The 21,384-nt window shown below is 34.0% G+C and overlaps 1 protein-coding gene across 4 annotated transcripts in view; it reads left to right on the top strand.

The window, feature by feature from the left end:
• Window positions 1-19,017, top strand: part of LOC128983900 (GTPase-activating protein CdGAPr) — a 131,993-nt gene extending 112,976 nt beyond the window's left edge. For 2 of the 4 annotated variants that reach the window (XM_054403157.1, XM_054403158.1), the window contains exons 14-20: window positions 940-1,216; window positions 7,638-7,765; window positions 8,478-8,651; window positions 9,644-10,366; window positions 13,640-14,630; window positions 15,383-16,403; window positions 16,813-19,017. In XM_054403157.1, the coding sequence (XP_054259132.1) occupies window positions 940-1,216; window positions 7,638-7,765; window positions 8,478-8,651; window positions 9,644-10,366; window positions 13,640-14,630; window positions 15,383-16,403; window positions 16,813-16,909 (3,411 nt within the window). In that variant the 3' untranslated portion in view covers window positions 16,910-19,017. The remainder of the gene's footprint in view (window positions 1-939; window positions 1,217-7,637; window positions 7,766-8,477; window positions 8,652-9,643; window positions 10,367-13,639; window positions 14,631-15,382; window positions 16,404-16,812) is intronic. The other 2 variants (XM_054403159.1, XM_054403160.1) reach the window with 2 other exon arrangements.
• Window positions 19,018-21,384: the final 2,367 nt, after the last annotated feature.

Here is a 21,384-nt window from a genome sequence, read left to right as displayed (position 1 = left end):
TATATTATATTCTCAACACAAGTAGTTTTAATAATTACAGAGATAAAGGGAAAAATAGAATATAGATATTATATCAAGAACAATGAATGGCAAATACTAAATGACAAAATATGATTTTCAATCAAAAATAATTGTTTATGTTATTATTCTCAAAATAACTATTCAACCAAAGAGGCAATAGAAATTGGTAAATTTATATATATTGTTTCAAATAACTCTGTGTTATTAAAAATATGAATTTAATATGACAAGTATTAAGTGTTTTTTTTTATTAGTATTTCAAATCTATCTGTGCTCTAAGTCCAAAAATATTAAAAGAGTATAACGGCCTTACCTTGGCCAGCCGGCGCTGGTTCCTAAGGAAGAGTGAGATATTGGTAAAAAGGTCTACCACCGATGGTACTTTCAATTTGGCTGCAAAGAGAGAGGGTAAGGCCATAATCAGCAATTTGTTGGGTATTGAACCTACTGAATGCAAGAAGCAGCACAAAACTGCTTACACTCAGCAATCTACTTTACTCAACCAACTGCTGTAACTGATACTTCTACAATTGTTTGATTGATTGAAAATCATTTACAATATGAATTTTAAAATTTTTTATGAATTAAAATTTTCCCCAAAACGTCCTACCATTACAGGGGTAAAATATAAAAATTAATGTTTCTGTGAACATCGGTGTACTGTCAACTGTCTGGAACTATTTTCATGGGTAAGTTAGTTGTGTATCCATTCCTTCTTCCTTGATGCATTTCTAAAAAATTATTCTGACTTTGGTAACAGAATATGCTTAATCTGTTGCTAGGGAAGAAGTCACACTCATTCTAAAGACTCCTTATGCTTCATGCTCACCTTAAATTTTCCTTCAGTGTGCAATCATGGCAAAGGTTCATTCCTATACAACATTTATAGGCTAAAGGTAATCATTTTCTCTCAAACAGGAGAAGGCGTTGACAGAGTCTGACCTGACCAGTGGTAGACGACGCCTACGTCCAGTCAAGTCTGCAGAGTCGTTAGCCTCGGGCCAGACGTCGGCCAGATCGTCAAGCTGTCTGGAGCCCCCCTCACCCCCCACCCCACCACACACGGCCCCCCCGCATCTCCCCGGGGGTCACAACCGCAGCGTGAGTCACGACTCCTACTTTGACACTCTGACTGCGGGCGACACGACACCTCGACACAACAACACCACACTACTGCAGGAGGAGGATGAAGAGGGTAAGCGAAAATAGAATGTTTGTGAGTTTTGGGATTTTATAACTCAAGAAAAATATATTGTTTAGTAATAAATACAAAGTACCAATAACTTTGGTGCCTGTCACAAATTTGAAACAAGAAAATTTCAAAAACTTTAATTATTACCGAGCATTTCTAAAATTGTGTAAACCATTCAAATTTTCTAGTCAATTAAAAGGTTCTCAAATTTTAGTCTATTTCTCTTCACCTGAATTTCAAAAAACTTACAAAGTATCTTTAAGCAGTGATTTTTTATCAAATATCATCTGTATGGATCAGGCAATACCAATTGTTTATTCAAATATATACTAATGAATGAGAAAGGCAACTAACTCACCTGAATAAAAAGTCCCAGGAGAACACATAAATAATAGAACACATGAAGGTAACAAAACTGATATTTTGCCCCTAGAATGAAGAACAATCTTTCTTCTACTACAACCTTTCTCCTAACAATAACCCCAAAGCCAAGTTTTTTTTTCTTAAAAAGTACATGTACTATTGAATGATCCACTCGCAGAATGAGTGCTTTCAAAATGTTTTTCCCTTTTTTTCGGAACTGTGATATTTAATGTAAAAAATGCTATAGTTTGACATATGTTATCCTTTATATTTGGCTGGGTGAAAAAGTTTGTGTATTCATCATTTGTTTTGTCAGTAGCTCAATTTAACTACAATAAGTTTCATCCTGAAAGAAACTAACAATAGCTTTCACTTAACAAAACACCTTGAATAAGCTACAGCTACAGTTTGGTCATCAATCAAACATTTTTAATAAAAATCTCTCAAGAAGTCCAATATTTTTAATTATTGAATGAACGAAGTGAATTCTCATACTGGGGTGAAATGCATCTTTATGTTGATCGAAATCTCGAGAATGCCTAAAGTTATAAACTTGATGTGTTGCACAAAGATTCTATACCACTTTATCTTGCGACCATTAGTTGTTGAAAAATATTTGTTCCGTAATTATTATAAAATCTTAAAAAAACATTTTTAATTTTGTCCCATAAGATTAACATTATGAGCTACCTTCTTCTTCTTTTCATTTGTTTACATTTTACGACCTACAATTTTGTCGTTTACTTGAGACAAAGAGAACGACTACTCTTTCATCCATAGAGTAACAGTAAAACCGTATTCACATTATAACTCTACAATTTCTAGGATAATAATGTATTTACGAAAATAGTGACAGGAGTTAACAAATTATCTACTAAAATGTATCGCAATTGATTGAAAAATAAATATTTACATGTTTATTCTACAAGCTACGTTTCTTCAGTAGGCTGTGCTATATAATAAGTACGACGCGACGGTAAACGATGCCGTGGGTGAAAGTCTACTAACTTATTGTTTCCTAACTTGCTAAAAGTTAAGTGGTTTAGTGTTATCTTTGACTAATTAATATTAGATAAGATTTCACTATCTAATAATCAATGGTTTTAGTTATTTTCGTTCTGGTTGTTCTAAATTAAATTTCAGTTCTCGCGTCGGTGGCTTTATCTATTCAGTCAGTCATTCAAATGTTGCCCCAAAATATTTAGATAAGTTACTGTACTTTCATATTACTGTATAAAGACTTTTTTTTTATCAAATAAGGGTTTTTTCATTTAATATATCTTTTTTTTCATCGGTCGTCTGCAGTTCACTCGCTAACTAAGACAGAATCAGAAATGCTGCCTTAAGTTAAGTTTAGTCTTAGAACATACTCCTCAAGGTTTAGTGCATTCTGCTAATTGATAATAAGACGGCAACCTAAGTAGGTTTCAAAAGTTTGTGAATAAAATCCTATCCATTTAAATTTCGTAGGTAAGTAATGCAATCAAACTGCATTTTAGATTCAACTCAAACCTCATTCATTAAGTTAAGGTTAACCTAAAACAAGTAGACTCAGTTCTGATGAAGAGTGGATGAAACTCAGCCAATGGACACAAGAATAGGCAATAGGAAGGAGCTTTCCCGACTTTGGTCTGAATAAGTGACAAATTTTAGTGAGTTTAATATTGAACTCTCAGTCGACTATGTGTAAACTGAGCTTATGGACCCTTCATCAAGTATTGAACACTAAATACCGTAGGTCAATAAGTGGGAACCTACTGCTTCAAAGAGCTAACTTAGCCCTCATAAAATAATGCTGCTAAGGGCCCATAACAAAAGGACTACGCAGATAACCAAGAAGTGAAGATCAAGACGTACGGTACGAGCAGACATGAAATTGGGCTCACAGGTCTGCATCGATTGTACCAAGGCAGTGGAAGAATGGTGAGACAGACAATCAGAATGCTGAGGTAGATAATCTTAACTTCAAAATATAGCCTAAACAGTATAAACTTTTGAAGGAAGGCGGTGAAGCGAGGAAGTGCTGTGTCATGTAACGTTGTTTTGTGTAAAGTGTGTCTGTTACATTAATTGCCTAGACGGCCGTGTTGCCTAGCCTAGGTATGGCCTGTCAAGTGTTTTGTTAAAAATCTGTGTCTAATGATGTCACAGTACTATGTTTATTTGTTCATACAACAATCTGTGTTTAATGTGTTTTTCACCGTCAAAGAATGTAGGCCTACGGTAGAAAGTTTAAACTAAGAAAGGTAGGCCTTAATATAACCCTAACTTACCTAAATAGACCTAAAAAAGTAATGTATCCTATAACTTCCTTTTAGCTACTATATATCTGTGTCCTTATAGTAGGCCTACCTACTTAGATTAAGTTACCCATCTTCAGGGGAACAGTTTCGCAGAGAACCTAGCCTACGATAATTTATCAGATGAAATATTTTTCTTTAACTTAAACCCTATATGCGATAACTTATCGTAATCGGTTCACTTTTAGGCGATACAACTTACCGTACCTATTTATCATGTAGGCCAAGGCCTATTTCAATATTGAACAATTTATGCCTAAGACCTTTTTTTAAGGAGACTCTTTACACTGTGTAGCCTACTTTTTAGTTTATAATAGGCCTAATAACAAAGGTAACATTTCTAAAAATCAACATGAATCTTTTGTGTATGATTTGTTAAAGAGATAAATTTTTAAATACATAAGTTAGGCTACGGTAAGTTAACTTTGATCTTTTTCATGAGTTTATAAAAATGTAGGCTATTTTCCTTACCTATGTTACCTACTGGGTAAGTTACAGTTCCGCAGAGAACCAACAATAACTTAATTATTTTATCAGATGAATAACTACTTATCGGTTTGATTTTAACTTAACTTAATATCGTAGGCCTAGGCCTATTGAATTTAAGTTCATCATACATTTACCATAGGCTATGATAAGTTATAAATAAAAAAAATAACGTTTAAAAAATCCCACTTCCCAGAGCCATAGGTACACCTACCGAGGTAACCAAACATTAAAGAAGCATTTTATTGTTTTATCCTTGATTGTTTTGTTTTGTTATTAGGTAGGCCTAGGCCTATTTGTTTTGTTTCTTTTGGGTACACTTCCATATCTGTTGGCACAAACAACCGAATGAGAAATATCGATCGATATATCGAACTAAACAATCGAATAATTAATATTACTCATTCGGTTGTTTGTGCCAAAGATATGAAACTGTACCCTTTCTTTTTAATAGGCCTAACTTAAATCAATTTGATGTTTAGCGACATACATTGGAAAAAAAGATTTTTTTAAATCGAAAAATTGAATCGGATAAATATTGATATGCATTGTTAAGATTAAATGAATTTAACTTACTCATCCGATAAAATATTTGGCAATTATTTAGTATGTCTACATTGAGAAATGATGTAATTTTTAGATGTTTCCTTACAGTATTTTTCACGCTGATTCCAAAAATGCAATCCGTTTTTGTCGGAAAGATTCCTAAGTGGATGTAAAACGAAGGCTAAAATTACGAATCTAAGGTTCATTTCGCGGTTCGGATGGTAATATGGCGTGGTCTGGACGGGTCCGAATGTGGGCTGAGGACTGTGTGAACAAAGCAAACAGCTGTTTATACTTGACTCAATGCGGAATTAAATCAAATTGTTTTGAAACTAAATAATCAGCTCTTAGTTAGGCATGTGGGGAAGGTAGGTTGGGTTTTATGTTAATTTGTGACTGTATTAAGTGTTTTGAAGTTAGGTTCGATTAGGAAGGTAAAGTTTAGGTTATAACGAACCGGCTCATTAATTTATGCTACCTCCAGACTGTCTTTGCACAATTGAAATAGTGGTTGAAACACAATGAAATAACAAGATAAAAAATGCTTGCAAATAAAACAAATTGAAATATTTATCTTGTTATTTTTACCTTAAATTCAATTTCCATAGGTAGGCCTACAGTACTTGATTTGTTTCTATATACAGGCTTCTATTCTTCTGGTAACATGGTCCTACAGGTTAAAATACTTAAATAATAACATTGTTATGCATTTTAAATAGTAACATTGTTTTGCATCTTCCCTTAAGAAGGAGTTACAGATTACTTATAAAGAAAATGATTTTTATAAAATAAAAAAGAATATAAGATGTTTTAACATTAAAACCTAATGAACTATGCATTAAAAATTCAATAAAAATTAAAAAGAGAAAAAAACTGTTAGTAGAAGTTTTGAACTTGCCCGACCGGGATTTGAACCAGGGACTCTAGCATTGAACTCCGATCACTTAGCCACTACACCACGACCACTTCTAATCACGAAATGTAACGAAAGTCATTACGAATACGAGAATCTAGGTCTCGTAATTGTAAGAACATTTCCCAAAAATTGTCTTGCTCGGTAAAACTTTTACCAAACGAAATTCGACTGACTACAACAGTTCCTACAGATTTAATCATTTATTGATCTCATAGGCCTATCTATCAATGAAGTAAAAAAATTGTAATATTTTAAAGAAAATGTCAAGAGGGGTTCACCAGTTAATTAATATAATAAAAAAAGTAAGCCATAGATAAGTTAGGCCTACACACAATGTTATCGTAGGCTAACTTAAGTACTTTAATACTTTTTTTTAATGGTCCTTTACTTATGCTAAAACAAATGGTTGGCAACCATATGACACAAAAACAACATTGATTGTGAAAGGCCTACAATAAACAACACTCTACAAACCAAACAAATTAAAACTATTTTTTTTACTCATGCGTTAATTTAGTTAAAGTTTTTTTCATTTTCTCTGTCAATGGTTACTATCTTTTTTAGGCTTGGATTTTATGAGAATAAAGTGTGGATAACATAAAATGTTAGTTTGTCTCTTAAAACACAAATTTTACCAATTTCATATTCCATATCTGGTCAGATCTGGATGCCAGATACGATCAGATCTGTGATGCCAGATCTGAACTAATTCCATATCTGGTTAGATATGGGTGCCAGATCTGGAATATGTCCAGATATGTCATCCCAGATCTGGCCAGATATAGAATCCAGATCTGGGACCAGTCCACTTTCCCATAAGGGTTACTAACACCATTTTATGGCATCAAACTATTGAATATTATTCATAAGAATTCCGAATTAACCACAGTACTCAAATTGCCATTCGCGATAGACCTAGGGTACTCTTGCATTACTTGCTCTAGCTTTTATAATTAACATTATTTCTTCAATTTATGATAGGGCCAGGGGCCATCACATAAGGTTTAAAATCTTTTAAATGTTATGTTTTTTTTTAAACTTTTATGGTTGATATAGGGGATAGAGTCTTACTGTTATTCAGTGCTCGATTTGGGGAGAATGCAGTGGAATGGAGTTCCGGTACCTCTCTTTCAGAAAGATAAAAATATTTGCATAAATAGTTACCAACATAAATAGATATTTCATTACATTTCATTTGACTTCAGTTAAAAAGGTAGCCTTAAAAAAACTTGAAATGAATGATGAACGGTTTGCTGAATATAAGAAAGAATGGTATAAATATTAATAATTCTCTCAATGAACCGTAACAACGTGGTTAGAACGAGGTTTTTACCAAAAAGTTTGCCGAAATCTTTAAAATTTGAATTCAGGGGATTTGGTGGGTAATCAAGACTTGATTCCGGCTAATTCCGGGGATTACCACCGGATTTTGCGGGTAAAATTGTGTTGGCAACGCTGGTCATCACTGCCACTGTCGCCGCACGAACTTGCGGCGGGCCGCAGAGGCAGGGTTAAGGGGCACCTACATGGAATTGTCTTCGTTCATTCTCATACGCGACTTCGGAGCGTACTCCTAGTATTTAGTATTTGTCTACATCTGAACTCACTCTCTTGGATACAGTAAATGTTGAACGTATATTGCAAAGATGTTTAGAAAATCATATTTAAATGGTAGGAACTGAACAACATCACAACCTCAAGGTGTAAGACTCTACTAGTTATATGTTTCTATACTAACATTGCCTCATGTAATCCCTACTCCTGACCACTTGCCACTCCTTCTCATACAATCTGCCTGTGTCTCTTTCTGCAGGACTGTCTTTGTCTATAGACCTGAGCGAGCTGCAAGTCAATTTTGACTTTGAGGAGTCGGACATGAGGATCTTCTCTGAAGACGAAACCAATCAGCTGTTTAGCAGCCACACCAGTTTGGAGAATCAGGTATATGGGTAAAGTTACTTACAAATATTTTTACTAAACTGTTTTCAGGGAGTTTGAAATTGGGAATTTCAGCTGGGAGTACTAACTTTACAGCTTGAGAACCAAATTTCTGCCACTATGATTTAGAAAATAAATTGTCAGATTTGATTCCATGTGACTTTCTGTGAGGCTATACCAAAGACAGAATTTATATCCCACTTTTGCCTGATTCGCTTAAAAAACTAAGAACATAAAAAACAGAAATGTGGAATTCCTTTACTTCAGCTTCATACAATTTTACCAATGTATTGAAGAAATGGACTGACGTTTTATTTTTGTTTAAACTTGTTGAATTAAGTTTGTCTGTTATTAAAGTATGATATTGCTCTTTCGTTTTTAAATACCCTGTATTTTGTTTTTTGGGGATTTAAAATTGCATAAATTAAACTGTTGAAAAATGGTAAACTCCTGTAAAATTGTGTTTTTGCCTATCAATATAATAAATTGTTCAAGCACTAAACCATATCACTCCCATTAGTGACAAATTATCTTATTATTAAACAGAAAAATTAAATTGTTCATATTTAAGTTGTTGTGCATACTTCTTAAGAGGCGTTTTCTTTTTTTATTTGGGATATTTTATTCTGGAAGTTTTGCCTTGCTACAAAGTAATTTCCTGCAAAAGTTTCTTCTTTGATTTTTGCGTGTTAAATACAATTTTATTTTAATCCAGGTAAGCAAGAAACAACCATTGCTTGCAAGAGCAGAGGATTCTTCGTCTGATCCATCACCAAAGAAGCACAAAACGGGAAGCAACTCTTCGACAAATCGCAGCAAAAGGTCGAGACTTGAGGAGCGGTTGTCGAATGCCGAGCTTCGCTACATAGACAGCGGGTCCCCTGACCAGGTAAATTACAAACAGGATTCCTATTCAGGAACAGTATTTACTATCCAAAGCTGCTAGTTTAGTTTCAAATAATTTAGTATGTTTTTGGCTGATGCTTAGAAATCACAAAAATCACTGCTGGCTATGCACCACGATCATACTACATTGTGTTAGTTATCACACTGGCAAGGGCTAATTTAGTTGTTTTAGAATAGGAAACTTTTTTTATTTTGATGCTAAATATATTAAATAGATTTTTATCTTGGTCATTAAGAAATTTTACAATAATTTTTTTAATCTTTTAATAATTTTTTTATTGTATGTTGTACAAAATTTGTATTATCTTAGATGTAAAATTTGATCAATCTTATTAGTGTTTTTAGTAGCAGATAGTGATGTTATACAGTAAAAAGTTATTAAAACCACAGTAAAAAGAAACTTTTATCCCAGTCATTAGCTGTAGTGATGTTAGTTAGTTGCTGAATGTACCACTCCCTCCACTAGTTGAGTTTGATAAACAATTTCTTAAACGTTTATTACAATTTTTCAGAATGGAAAATAATGTCATTATTTATTCCGGATGAACTTGGTCCTTGTTAATAAAAACATGTAGGGTAATTTGAAAACCGTGATGGTGTAATTAAAACAGCAATAAAGTGCATTTATATTTACATCTGTAAAACTTTGTTTTTCATCAAAGCTTTATGAATTTTATAAATTATTGTGTATACCATATAACCTTGGCTTGAAAGCTTGCCCACTCTAAACTGTTAAAAATATCAATAGTTATATGATGAAGTAATATGATGAATTACTCTTAAAACTATCTGTTTAAAAGAGACTACTACTTTTATTTGTGCTTTGTGTATTATTTTATCTCACTGTAATCAGTGAACTGTTATCAGTGAGGAGAACGCTATCAGTGAGCTAAGATTAGTGACCTGAGATCAGTGATCAGTTTGCTGTGAGCTGGTGGAGGAGAGGCGGTTGGTATTGCAATGTTGGTGTTGTAGGTAGAGACGAGAGCCGAGATTCACACAAGTCCACCATCACAAGAGCACAGTCCCTCGCTGGCCGAGGCAACAGTGTCAGAGAACGAGAGCCTCACACTGTCAGGTCTGACCACCCCTGACACCCCCACCCCTCACCCCGTCACTACCCCGCAGTACACCCCCCTCACAGACGAGTCCCCCTCGCCACAGCCGCCTCAGTATGAGAACGTTTCCCGAAACAGACTCAGCTTTCAGGGGTTCTTGAAAAACGGGGACTTGGGGATTTGTACAAACCACAAGTCCGATAACGAGATCCAGTACGAGAATCTGGACGGAGAAGACTTCTGTAGGATAGACTGCAACATCACTGCGGAAATAATGGACGCCGTCATGTCGGAATCGAAAATGCTCAAGTACGAAGAGGTCAAAGAGAGCTCTATTTACGAATCGGTCGACGACGATAAGAAGGAGAACTTTTACGAGAATGTGACTTTGTTGGAAGACTCGGAGCTGTATGAACCAGTGATGAAAAGCCCTTACGAGGAAATTCCTAACCAGGAGTGTTTGGTCGGAGAGAGGTTGCGGATCAGCTCTTTGGGATCACTCATAAGCCCTGCTGAGGCAGACAGAGAAAACGATTACGAGTGTTTGGTCTTAGACTCGAGTCCTGACTCCAACCATAACCTTCCTCCCCCCTCCACCCCTGCAGTCAACCCAGAGGAACACCTCTACGAAGACGTCCAGGTCAGTGTTTGAACCTCTCGGCTTAGTTTTGGTTTTGATCTTTACTTTATTAAAGCATGAGAAAACTAACCTGTGTTATTTTTTCCTTTCTCTCTTAATCAATTGCATGATTTTAAACTATTTAATTTACCTAGTTTTTTGAGTGGTAACGGAGATGTTTCTGTTTGTAGTGCAAGTGAGTCATGTATGTGTAGTTGGAGTAGTGTTACATTCTGCTGGTTTTCTTCTTAATAACGGTTAAATAATTAAACTAACAACACATGATCTAGTCATTTTGCTGAGACATTGTTTTGTTTTTTGACCAAACAACAATTGTTATTCATTTAAGTCAAAGGTACAACTTAAATAATATAAAAGGTGTATTGGTTGGTTGTAAACAAAGGAGTTACTGGTCTTATAGGGCATTCGATTTTGATTATGACTCTCCACATTTCAATTATATTAACAAGCAACAAATTGATTAAACACACTTTTTAGTATCAAAATGCTTATCTTGGAAACCTATCTATGAAAAATAATTGTAAATATTCTTTTACATAAAATTCCAAACAACTTTTGAGAAAAATTAGAGTTAGATGTATGCCTTCTTTTGCTACTGATCATTGTTTTAACATTTACAGACCATGGCAATAACAACTTAAAAGCTTGAATGATTAAAATCTGTTAAAAGCTGGTCAAAGATCATAAAATAAGATTTATTATGATTCAAATTTGACAAGAATCATCAAGTAAGGCAGGGTAAGGCCAGAGATTGAATATGTAAACAAATACAAATGTTGTTTTGTCAGATTTGCAGTCTTGATAAATAATGTATGACAAAAGTAGTTATCAGAATGGGAAGGGGAAGATAAAGGTGGCCTTGGAATTCCACAGTTGCACACATGATCAAAGTATTTACTAGCTGCATACCATACAGATGAGCACTTCACATGTGTTGCTTATGCGTAGGTATGTGAGAGTTTGTTTCATGAAGCATTTTGTAGGTTTTCGTTTTCACAATTATATATTATATGCTTTACTGTTGGAACTTTAGTACAGTGCAACACAAAAACCTCAACAATTGAAATTTTTACAACTTCTTTATTTTAACTAGCAATTTCATATGGGTAAATTAAAAAATGTTAATTATATTTTTATCTATTTTGCGTCTTAGGTTGTATTTTGACAACCAATAACTGTTTGCCTTGCGAACAAGTTAAATATGATTGCAAATTAATTATTATCGTATATAAAGATTGAATGATTTTGATGTGATGTTTGATGTGGTTTCATAAATCAATTTTAAGTCTAAGGAATAATTCTAATAAAGATAAACAGCTGTGTTAATCAATTTTCACTGCATAATCTGTGATTATTTCACAAGACTTTGATCGGAATTTGATATTCAAAATGACTGGATTTTGATTTTGCCATAACTATTGGCTGCATGTTTTGGTTGATGCAAGTCACTTACCACTTGTGAAATATTCAAATCTGATAATTTTGGAATGTTTTACCAAATAAACAGGCTATCATAGTAACTCTCATTAGAATGTGAATAGGGAAACTTGAATGTGAGAAGTATGACTAAGCTATGGAAGTATGACTTACTGAAGAAGGTCAATCTTGATAATTTCTAGTTTCTACCCACACTATGTTCAATTATTTTTTTGTAATCTATTATTTTTCATATTCATTTTTTCTTCTAAATTACTTTTAGTTACTTTGTTTGAACACCTGTTTCCTGTATTGATTGACATTAATAGTTAAGATTCTGGGATGATACTGCAGTGATAAGTTACGCGAAACTCACGAAGTACGGTACAATAGTTGTTAATGTGTATGTTTTTTGCTAAGTCATATGCTATATTTTATATTCTATTCATATTTATGCTCCTCCTTTCTTCTACCCCAATATGATAGTTCCATTTCAAATATATTCGCTGTTATTTTTAAAACAAAGCGAAGATACCAATGAGCAATTTTCAATATTTTGCTCAGTCTTTCACAAAATCAAAACTATCAATCAAAATCAATCATCGATCTAAATCAATCTGTAAAACTGCTGGGAATTCACATAGACTCAAAGCTCACATGGAATGACCATGTTGTAAATTTGTGTAAAAAACTCTCAAGGGTCAATTGTTTGTTTTGGAAACTGAGCTCCATAATCTCTACTGACTATCTGAGGACTGCCTATTTCGGACTCTTTCAGTCTCATATTGCTTATGGTCTCATACTTTGGGGACACTCTGCAAATGTCTCAGATGCCCTGATTCTTCAAAAAAAATTAATTAGAACCATTTGTCAAGCCAGGCCTGGAGATCATAGTAGATGTCTTTTCAAACAATTGAAGATTCCTACAATTATTAACTTGTATATTTATCATGTATTAATATTCACAAAAACAAATCTAAATTCTTTTTTTATTAGACGTGAGGTACACAATCACAATACCAGGAAAAAACAAACTTGAAATCCCGCAACATAGGTTAACAAAGTTTGGAAATTCTTACATGGTAAATTGTGTTAAATTTTTTAATAAGCTTCCCGATAATGCTCACACCACTCCTCTTAAAGGCTTCAAAACCAAGATGTATCAATGGCTTCTAGACAATCCATTCTTTACTATTAATGAGTTTATGGCCACCAACATAGATAATATATTTTAAGTTTTCAAATTAATGATAAGCATTAACTTTTGTTTGTTTGGATGAGGTTTACCAATTTTATTAATTTAATGTTTATGAAGCTGTTGTTTGGGTACTAGGCTGGAGTTGCAACTTTAGTTTTAATTTAAATATATTTAGATATTATTGATGATTATTATCGATATTATTGATATTATTTGATGTTATTGACTGTATATATATATTTATGTTGACCATGCCCATCTCATGTAAAAATGATCAACGGCAATAAATATCTTATCTTATCTTATCTTATCTTATTATGTAGCAGGTATTTTAATACCACTTTAAAGTTTGCAACACAACTCTCCAATTCACAAATTAACTTCAATCTCATAATCGATTTCACAGATGTTAGTTCCTCAAATAGGTTCTTAAGAATTTCTACATCAACTCCTTAAAACTTTATTGAGATATACCAGGCATCAAATCCAAGTTCATCTGTCTCACACCAAAATCTGAGATGCAAATGACAACACTAGTACACACCCCATGTGGTTGGCTATATTCTTCAACAAGCAGTTGAGGGAATTGTTCGCTCTTTTGTTATCTTTGAGAGCCCTTTAAACATTATCAATATTTACCAATTGTCTGTATGTTCCAGACTGTGCCACTGGCTGACTCTCTGGTCTACCAACAAGTGAAGTACCTGAAGCGGTCAGTCCATGAGATCAACCAGCTGTTGGAGGAGACCATGGAACCGTTCACTGCAGAGGACGTTTCATCTCTGGAGGAAGAGGAAACTGCTCTCATCAGTCCGATGAACAACGGAACTCCAGACAAGGCCATCGAGAGTGTCAGATCTCCCGTGAGCAACATCAAGTCCGCAGGGCCGGACCAGAACACCTCGGTCTCCAGGAGGTTTGAGGAAGCCAGACTCGAGTCATCCGACAGCCTAAACACTCCGACAATGCAAACGGAAAGTGTCACTTCAGTATCAGTCAGTCCGCTTTTGGAAACCAACAATATTGTATCAACAGAAGGAAGCGATAAGGATTTGCTGTACGAAAACTCGACGATGGATGATGTTGAAGCGATCTCAACCAGCTACGAAGAACCCGGACGAAGCGTGGAAATGCTATTTGACTACTCAAATTCAAAATCTGCTCAAGAATCTCTGCAAGATCAGAACCGGAGTGTGGAAATGGTTTGTGACACAAACTCAAAATCTGCTATGGACGACGACAGAAGTGTAGACATGATTTGCGAGGAATCAAATTCCAAGTCTCAAGATTCTGTACAGGGTACGGGGCAAAGTGTGGAAATGCTGCTTGAGTCAAATTCAAGGTCGAAAGATTCACTCGAACAAGAACAGAGTGTGGGTTTGTTTGGTGAAAACACTAATTCAAAATCTACACAAGAATCTCTTGAAGGGCATGAGAAAATTGTTTCGGGAAAGCTGGAAAACAGTTCGACCAGTGATAAAGATACGGACAAACAGATAGATTGTCATCTGAGTGAAATGGATAGCTTTGACACGTCCAGGGATTGTAGAGCTCTCAGCTATAGTTTGGATGGCAGCACTTGCAAGATTGAGTCTGAAAAGGAATGCAAGATGGTCGAGGAGCCAGAGACTAATTCCAGTAGCACTACAGGTAACATTTCTTCTTAATTAGATCAAGTTAATTTACTAAAATTGAATCCTCTTTGCTATCAAACACTTTTCCAGCACAAAGGTCATATGTGTGTGCATTTTCCTAATTTAATGTGCAGAAGTGGACATTGATGTACACCATTTTTATTTTGTACACTGAGATTTAAGGAAATTGTAATTGAGTTGAACTTTGACCCTTAAAACAACTTCAAACTCAACTTCAAACAAACTCAAAAAGACGCTTAAATTAAGTGTACAAAATGAGATATAAGACTAGTATTATTTTAAAAACTAGGGTTTTCAGTGGAACCTCTTTAATCCGAACATCCGTAATCCAAAGATCCACTAATCCAAATGCCTCATTGCTGTACTCTATACACAGTACAGTAGTACTTTATTGTATACTGTATTTATTGATATACCCACCGTAATTGTTTCTTCTGTAATATACAGTTTATTCACAATGTACAGTTTATTCACAAGTATACTGACACTGCATTAAATAAACACAATATTTTTCTTTATAATGTATTTTTCACTTTACCCGTAACAATTACGAACAATTTTAGCCACGTTTTAGCTATTGTTATGTAAAAACAACAATGTTCTGTAATCCAAACTATTCAATAGTCCGAACTACCCCTGGTCCACATTAGTTCAGATTAAAGAGGTTCTACTGTATTTTTGTTTTTGAAACAATATCAATTCCCTTTAAATGTGTTTCACATGCTTCGTTGGATTATTTGTTGACAGGTCACACGACCAACAGTGGACGCAACGTGCACGAGCTCATGTCGAGGTTCGAGTGGTCCCAGTCTCGAGACTCGCTTCCACCTTGTCAGAAGGCGAGGGTCAGTCGTCAGAACAGCAAAGACAACGCACCGACGTTGACAACATCACTGGACGCTTCAACCTTCCCCTCGGACAACCAACCTCTGACCAGAGTCAAGACGTCTCCGGACCTCATCCAGAACCAGGATAACCTGGAGCAGAAACAGTCCGACAACTCAGTGGACTCAGAGGCTGTGCGGAGAGAAAGGATAGAGAAGTACAAGGAGGAGAGAAGAACGTTCCTGAGGAAGAAGTACAGGACGGATAGTTTCAACAACAATGACGACAAAGACGAAGAGATGATCAGGAGGTTGAAGGCGAAAGCAAATGTGAGAGCAGTAGACACTGATGAAAACAACTGTGGTGGGGGAGATTCCCTGGAGAGTATGGAATGGTCCCGGCGATCTCCCTCCCGTAAACTTGAGGACAGTGGGAACGAGCAGGTACTGCGAGAAAAGGAATTGGAAAACCGGCTTTCTGACTCTAAACCATTGAAAAAGTCACCGAGTAAAACCTTAGTTAGTATATCGTATTCACCGACCAAGACGAAAGCACCTGGATGGGATTCTTGTCCGAAGAACAAGTCTCCTGAAATTGAAAGGATACCTGATAGAATAGTGTTTAATAGATCGGTTAGTCTAAATACAGACTATGGAAGTGCAAGGGACGCTAAAAGTGTTAGTGACAGGAGGCACCGACCGGAAGATCTTAATCTGTCTGGGATATCTTCGTTTAAGAAGGACGACAGTGTGTTGCCGAAAGTGGGGAAGTCTGAAAGGAGATCTTGGAGGGGTAGTGAGGAGTGTAGGTCACCAGACGAGAGTTTGGTCCAGAGAAGAGTCAACCAGCTGTCCTCGTCGTTTACTGAAGTCATCAAGAACGACTCCGATTCTTCTGACTTCAAGAGGAGGACATCTTTGACAGATCTTGTTAAGCCTCCAAGGTATGTTGTGATATAACCATTTTACTTTATCGGGTTGTGTTTTAAATTTTAAATTTACATTTTTATGAAAAACTTGTACCCTCATTATGGAAAAGATAATGGTAATTTGAATTAGTAATTTTCTCAATTGGTTGTCAATTCGTTTTTGTTCTATAATTATTCAACTGAAGTGAGCCATTTCGGTACTTAATTCATTACCATGAAAGTCTTTGTTAGGATTAGTAGTAAAAAAACTTAGACCTTTTGTAAACTGTTGGTTGATTTGATTGAAGAGCTCACTTTTTATGAGGTACAAGCAAGTTACCGATTTTAGGTGAGCCTAAAATTTATGATTTATTTGGGTTTTTTTTACAAATGTTACTTAAGTTTTGATGACTTTTCTTCTAATTTGAACGTTTTTATCCTGTAGCTCAAGTCGGCAGCGAGCTAATAGTGGGAGCTCCAAATCGCCTTCCTACTGCATTCGTGATATGGCTGCCATGTTTGAAAAAAGGGACATCAAGTAATCCTTCACCGTTCAAGCTTTAATTTATTTAACTAAATATAACTCTTATAATAATGATGAATATCTAGGTGATCTTGAAAGACATTCACACTAGCAAAGTTGATCTTAAACGTTTTATACTTTTTCATTATGCTCATTAAAATATTTCCTTGTAGAAACCATTACTCAATTCACACAAATTTGCTGTGCATAGATTTAATGATATGGTATTTTCTGAGATGTCAAACTTTTAAGGCTTTCAGGTATTCTAATTTATGTTTGAGATCAAATCTTATTTCTTATTTGTTATCTTTAGGTATTAAAATTCATACTAAAGTTGATAATTTACTTTTCAATATTTGCGTGTAACACCAATCATTTTTTGCTCAAGAAGAAACAGTTATACGATATGAATCGTTTATTTTTAAATTTGACATCAAGACAAAAACAGATCAAACAAAAGCTGTGTTTCTGTGATAAATTCCATTGCTTACGTTTGGCATTTTCCAACACACCTTTCGAAACTCCAAATTTTGTTAACCAAAGACAATCAACATTCGACCAATACAGTGAACATTTTTCATTGTTTAATGCTGAAATGATCGGTGTCTATGATACTCCCGCTGTAGGCCTACCCATGTCTAACATGTCTATGAAAAGCTGTGGTATCAATGTTATTGATGTAGTCTACAGTTATTACAACCTGACAAAGTGATTAACTCTTAGCAATACTCTATGCATGATAGTTATATCTTTTGCACAACTGAATGTCACAAAGATAATTTTACCTACAGATTGTCGTCATAAATATATAAAGGCTACTTACAGTCTTCGCAATCCTGAGTTAATTGAGCACTACGGCCGTTTCGGAGATAACTCCATCGTCGGGTGCGTAGTCAAGTCATCAAGATTGTCATATTTGAAATCTTCAGCAAGTAATGTTTTACGTTAAATTTTAATCCATCATATTTAACAGTTTTGATTTTTTCAAGTTGAAATGTGTAAAAGTAACTGAATTTTTTTTTCTTTTCAAGTGCACAAAATTTAAGTATTTGAATAAGTAATAGATATTTTTTATTTCATTCCAATATGTAAATTGTCTACCTACTATATCCCTCTGAAACGAAGGAGAATAGAAACCCAACTCCAGGATTCTCTTTTGTAACCCTTGTGGCCTGCTAGTGGAAAGTAAGAAAAGAAAATTGTGAATATATAATACTGTTAAATAGAATCAGAAAACATTGACATAGTTGCTGTACTCTGCTTCATTGTTTAGTGCCTGATGGTCAAACCGCTTTAGGCTTCCGTGTCGAAGTTGTGTCAAATAAATATTTAATTGCCAAACTGTGAATAGTTGGAAATATATAGAGATATAGATATTTTGGAACATGTTATTTAGACCAATACTCAATACACTTTTGTAATATTTGGACAGATTCTTTTCCTGTCAGGAGTTTTTATAGCTGAAACATTAATACGTCATAGTTCATCTATTGTAACTTACAGTATAACATTCAAATCCTAATATTCAACGTCTTGTAAAAAATAGGAAGTTATAATATTGTTACTTAATAATATATTTACAAAAATAATACTTCTTGTTGTGACATACTATCACTTCTAAAGCATAATGGAAAATATATATACAAATTTATTAAATTAATTAGAACTATCTATCCAATATTTATTAACATTTTCTGTTAGGTAGTTACGAGCAAAAAATATAAGTACTTTTTGTCATTAATAACTTTCAAAATTTGATGTGAAATAGCATTATTTTAATCATTATAACACAAATCTAATCCAATTCTAACAAAAGGGACATTTAGTCGGTAAACAAGCAGTTTTGTTAGAATGGGACCCAAAGATATATTTAGGACTAAATACTAAATGTACATATAAATTTATGGTCTTAGTTATCGTTAGATATCTGTTTAAGAAATTGTGTAAATATATTTTGCTGAAATATTGATAACACTAGTTTTGTGTTGTTCATGTATGTATATTTTGAATCACAAGTTTTTATGTGTACATTGTGAAAAGAAACGTTCTCATTGTTTTGTTGTTACATGTTGTGTTCATAATGTAAAAAAAATTAACTAGTCAGTAATAAATATATCTAAATTTTTAGATTCTGTACTTTCTCTCAATGTTTAACCCCAATTCATTTATTTAAAATTAATGTTTATTTTTTTATATTTTTTGTATATTGAAAACTCCTTAAAAGGACAATAAAAGCTTTTGTTTCTAAAATATTTCTTTACAAGTACCATTAGTTTAGAATGTGCTTCTTTTATTGTTTTATACAACCATCAAGTAAATGTATAGATTTAAATTAGTCTTTTAATTTAAAATTAATATGACTGAAAGCTTTGTTTATATTTTTATTTCTGTCACACTGTTTTGTTGATATTGAGGTATTGTACACCATAAATGAATAAAACTTTCAGTATTACAGTTTGTGATGTTATTTTTTTACATTCTTCCTTTCTCTTTTGTTACGTTCTTTTAGTTTCATGATGGGTTAGCCTCTGGATCGTAAATTGCAATATAAAAATGGTTTATTTTACCTTTTTGCGTCGAGCGATCCGTGTGTAGTTAGTACAACTACAGCTGTTTCATACCACTAGGGTACATCATCAGGTTGTTGGCAGAACGTTAGATAAAACAGCATTCATTCATAGATGAACTTGTCGAAATAAATATGTCTATATACACATAATACACGAAAAACATTTAAAAAACACGAATTTACAAACTTGGCCAAGTAACGAACACACGAGACAGGCGCCGATGGATGTTAGTCATAGTCATAGTCATAGTCAAAGTTCTTTATTCATTTTTTGTACATAGTTTGTACAGTAAATAGCGTCATATATAATACAATACTAAATCTAATTAAAATCTACTATTTACAGTTAACCAAGCAAAAATGAAAAGTAATAACAAAAATAATTATATCTACAGTAGGTTATATCTGGGAGGTGGAAAATTCTTCTATGGAGTAAGGGGCCAGTTGTATTAAATATTCTTTCAGCAATTTCCTGAACTTATTTAAATTATTTTCTCTTCTTATGTTTTCTGGAATATATTTAAGAAAAGTATATCCTGTGTAGGTTGGTTTCTTTTCAAAAAACTTTAATCTATGTGGCAGGATAACCTCATTTCTCTTTCTAGTATTATACGAATGAGCTGGGGACTTAAAATTGATAGTTGTACAATTCTTTGCAATGAGAGTAGTTTCAATAATATATTGCCCGTAAACAGTTAAAATATTTAGATTTTTGAAATGTTCTTTTGCTGGTGCATCATACTCTAACTTAAGCATGATCCTGATTGCTCGTTTTTGCTGTTTTAATATTTTTTCCAAATTTAAATTTTTTGTTGAACCATACAGCGCTATGCAGAACAATATATGAGAGTGAACATGGGCGAAATAAATATTTTTTAATGTTTTCAGATCACAGTAATAAGACATTTTAGATAATGCGTGAATTCCTGAATTAATTTTGCCCAAAATTTTATGCACATGTTCGTCCCAACTCAGATTTTGATCTACTGTCAGTCCCAAAAAATTTATACTTTTTTCGTGTTCAATGTTATGGTTATCATGTATTATTAAAGGTTCTAGTAGTATTTTACTTTGAGCTGTCTTGAACATTACAAATTTAGTTTTTTGTGGATTTAAAAGTAAATTGTGATTTCTCAAATAGTTTCCAAGGTTTTCCAATTCAATGTAAGAACACACTTCAGTTTCTTCTTGTGAGGCAGTTGATAAAACGAGATTTGAATCATCAGCGTAAAGACACAACTTACTATTAAGCTTATAGATTAATGCGCTGTTTACTCCTCTCAGGTAGCAAAGAAAAAGCAAAGGCCCAAGAATTGATCCTTGAGGTACTCCAAACCTGATTGGCTTACAATTTGATGATATTTTAGTAATTTTATTATATTTAGTTAAGTGGGAAATTTCTACATACTGAGATCTATCATGGAGGTAAGAACTGAACCAATTTAAAGCATTTTGAGAGAGACCAAGAACCTGAAGTTTTTCTATTAGCTTTGAATGTCTAACACTATCAAAAGCTTTTGAGATATCCATAAATATACCTGTTGTAAAATTTCCTTTGTCTACTGAGTCTATAACAGACTCAATGAAAGATACAGCAGCACTAACAACTGACCTACCATGTCTGAACCCATGCTGGTTATCATCCAATAAGTTATTTGTTTCCAAAAATTCAGATAACTGCAAATGCACTGCTTTCTCAAATATCTTAGAGACAGATGATAGTACAGATATTGGTCGGTAGTTTAAAACGTCTGCTGTATCATTCTTTTTGTGTAATGGAATTATTTTTGCAAGCTTTAATTGTTTTGGAAATATGCCTGATACAAAGGACGAATTTATTAGATGACATAAGACTTTACTTAATTTACTTTTAACAGCTTTAATTACTGTCACTGGCAATTCATCATGACCATATGAATTTTTAT

This window comes from Macrosteles quadrilineatus, unplaced genomic scaffold (genome assembly GCF_028750875.1).
Source record: "Macrosteles quadrilineatus isolate MER2022 unplaced genomic scaffold, UCM_ALF_1.0 Scaffold_2__2_contigs__length_208266976, whole genome shotgun sequence".
Lineage (NCBI taxonomy): Eukaryota > Metazoa > Arthropoda > Insecta > Hemiptera > Cicadellidae > Macrosteles > Macrosteles quadrilineatus.
Note: the sequence above shows the minus strand (reverse complement) of the source record. Positions and strands in the feature narration are given on the sequence as shown.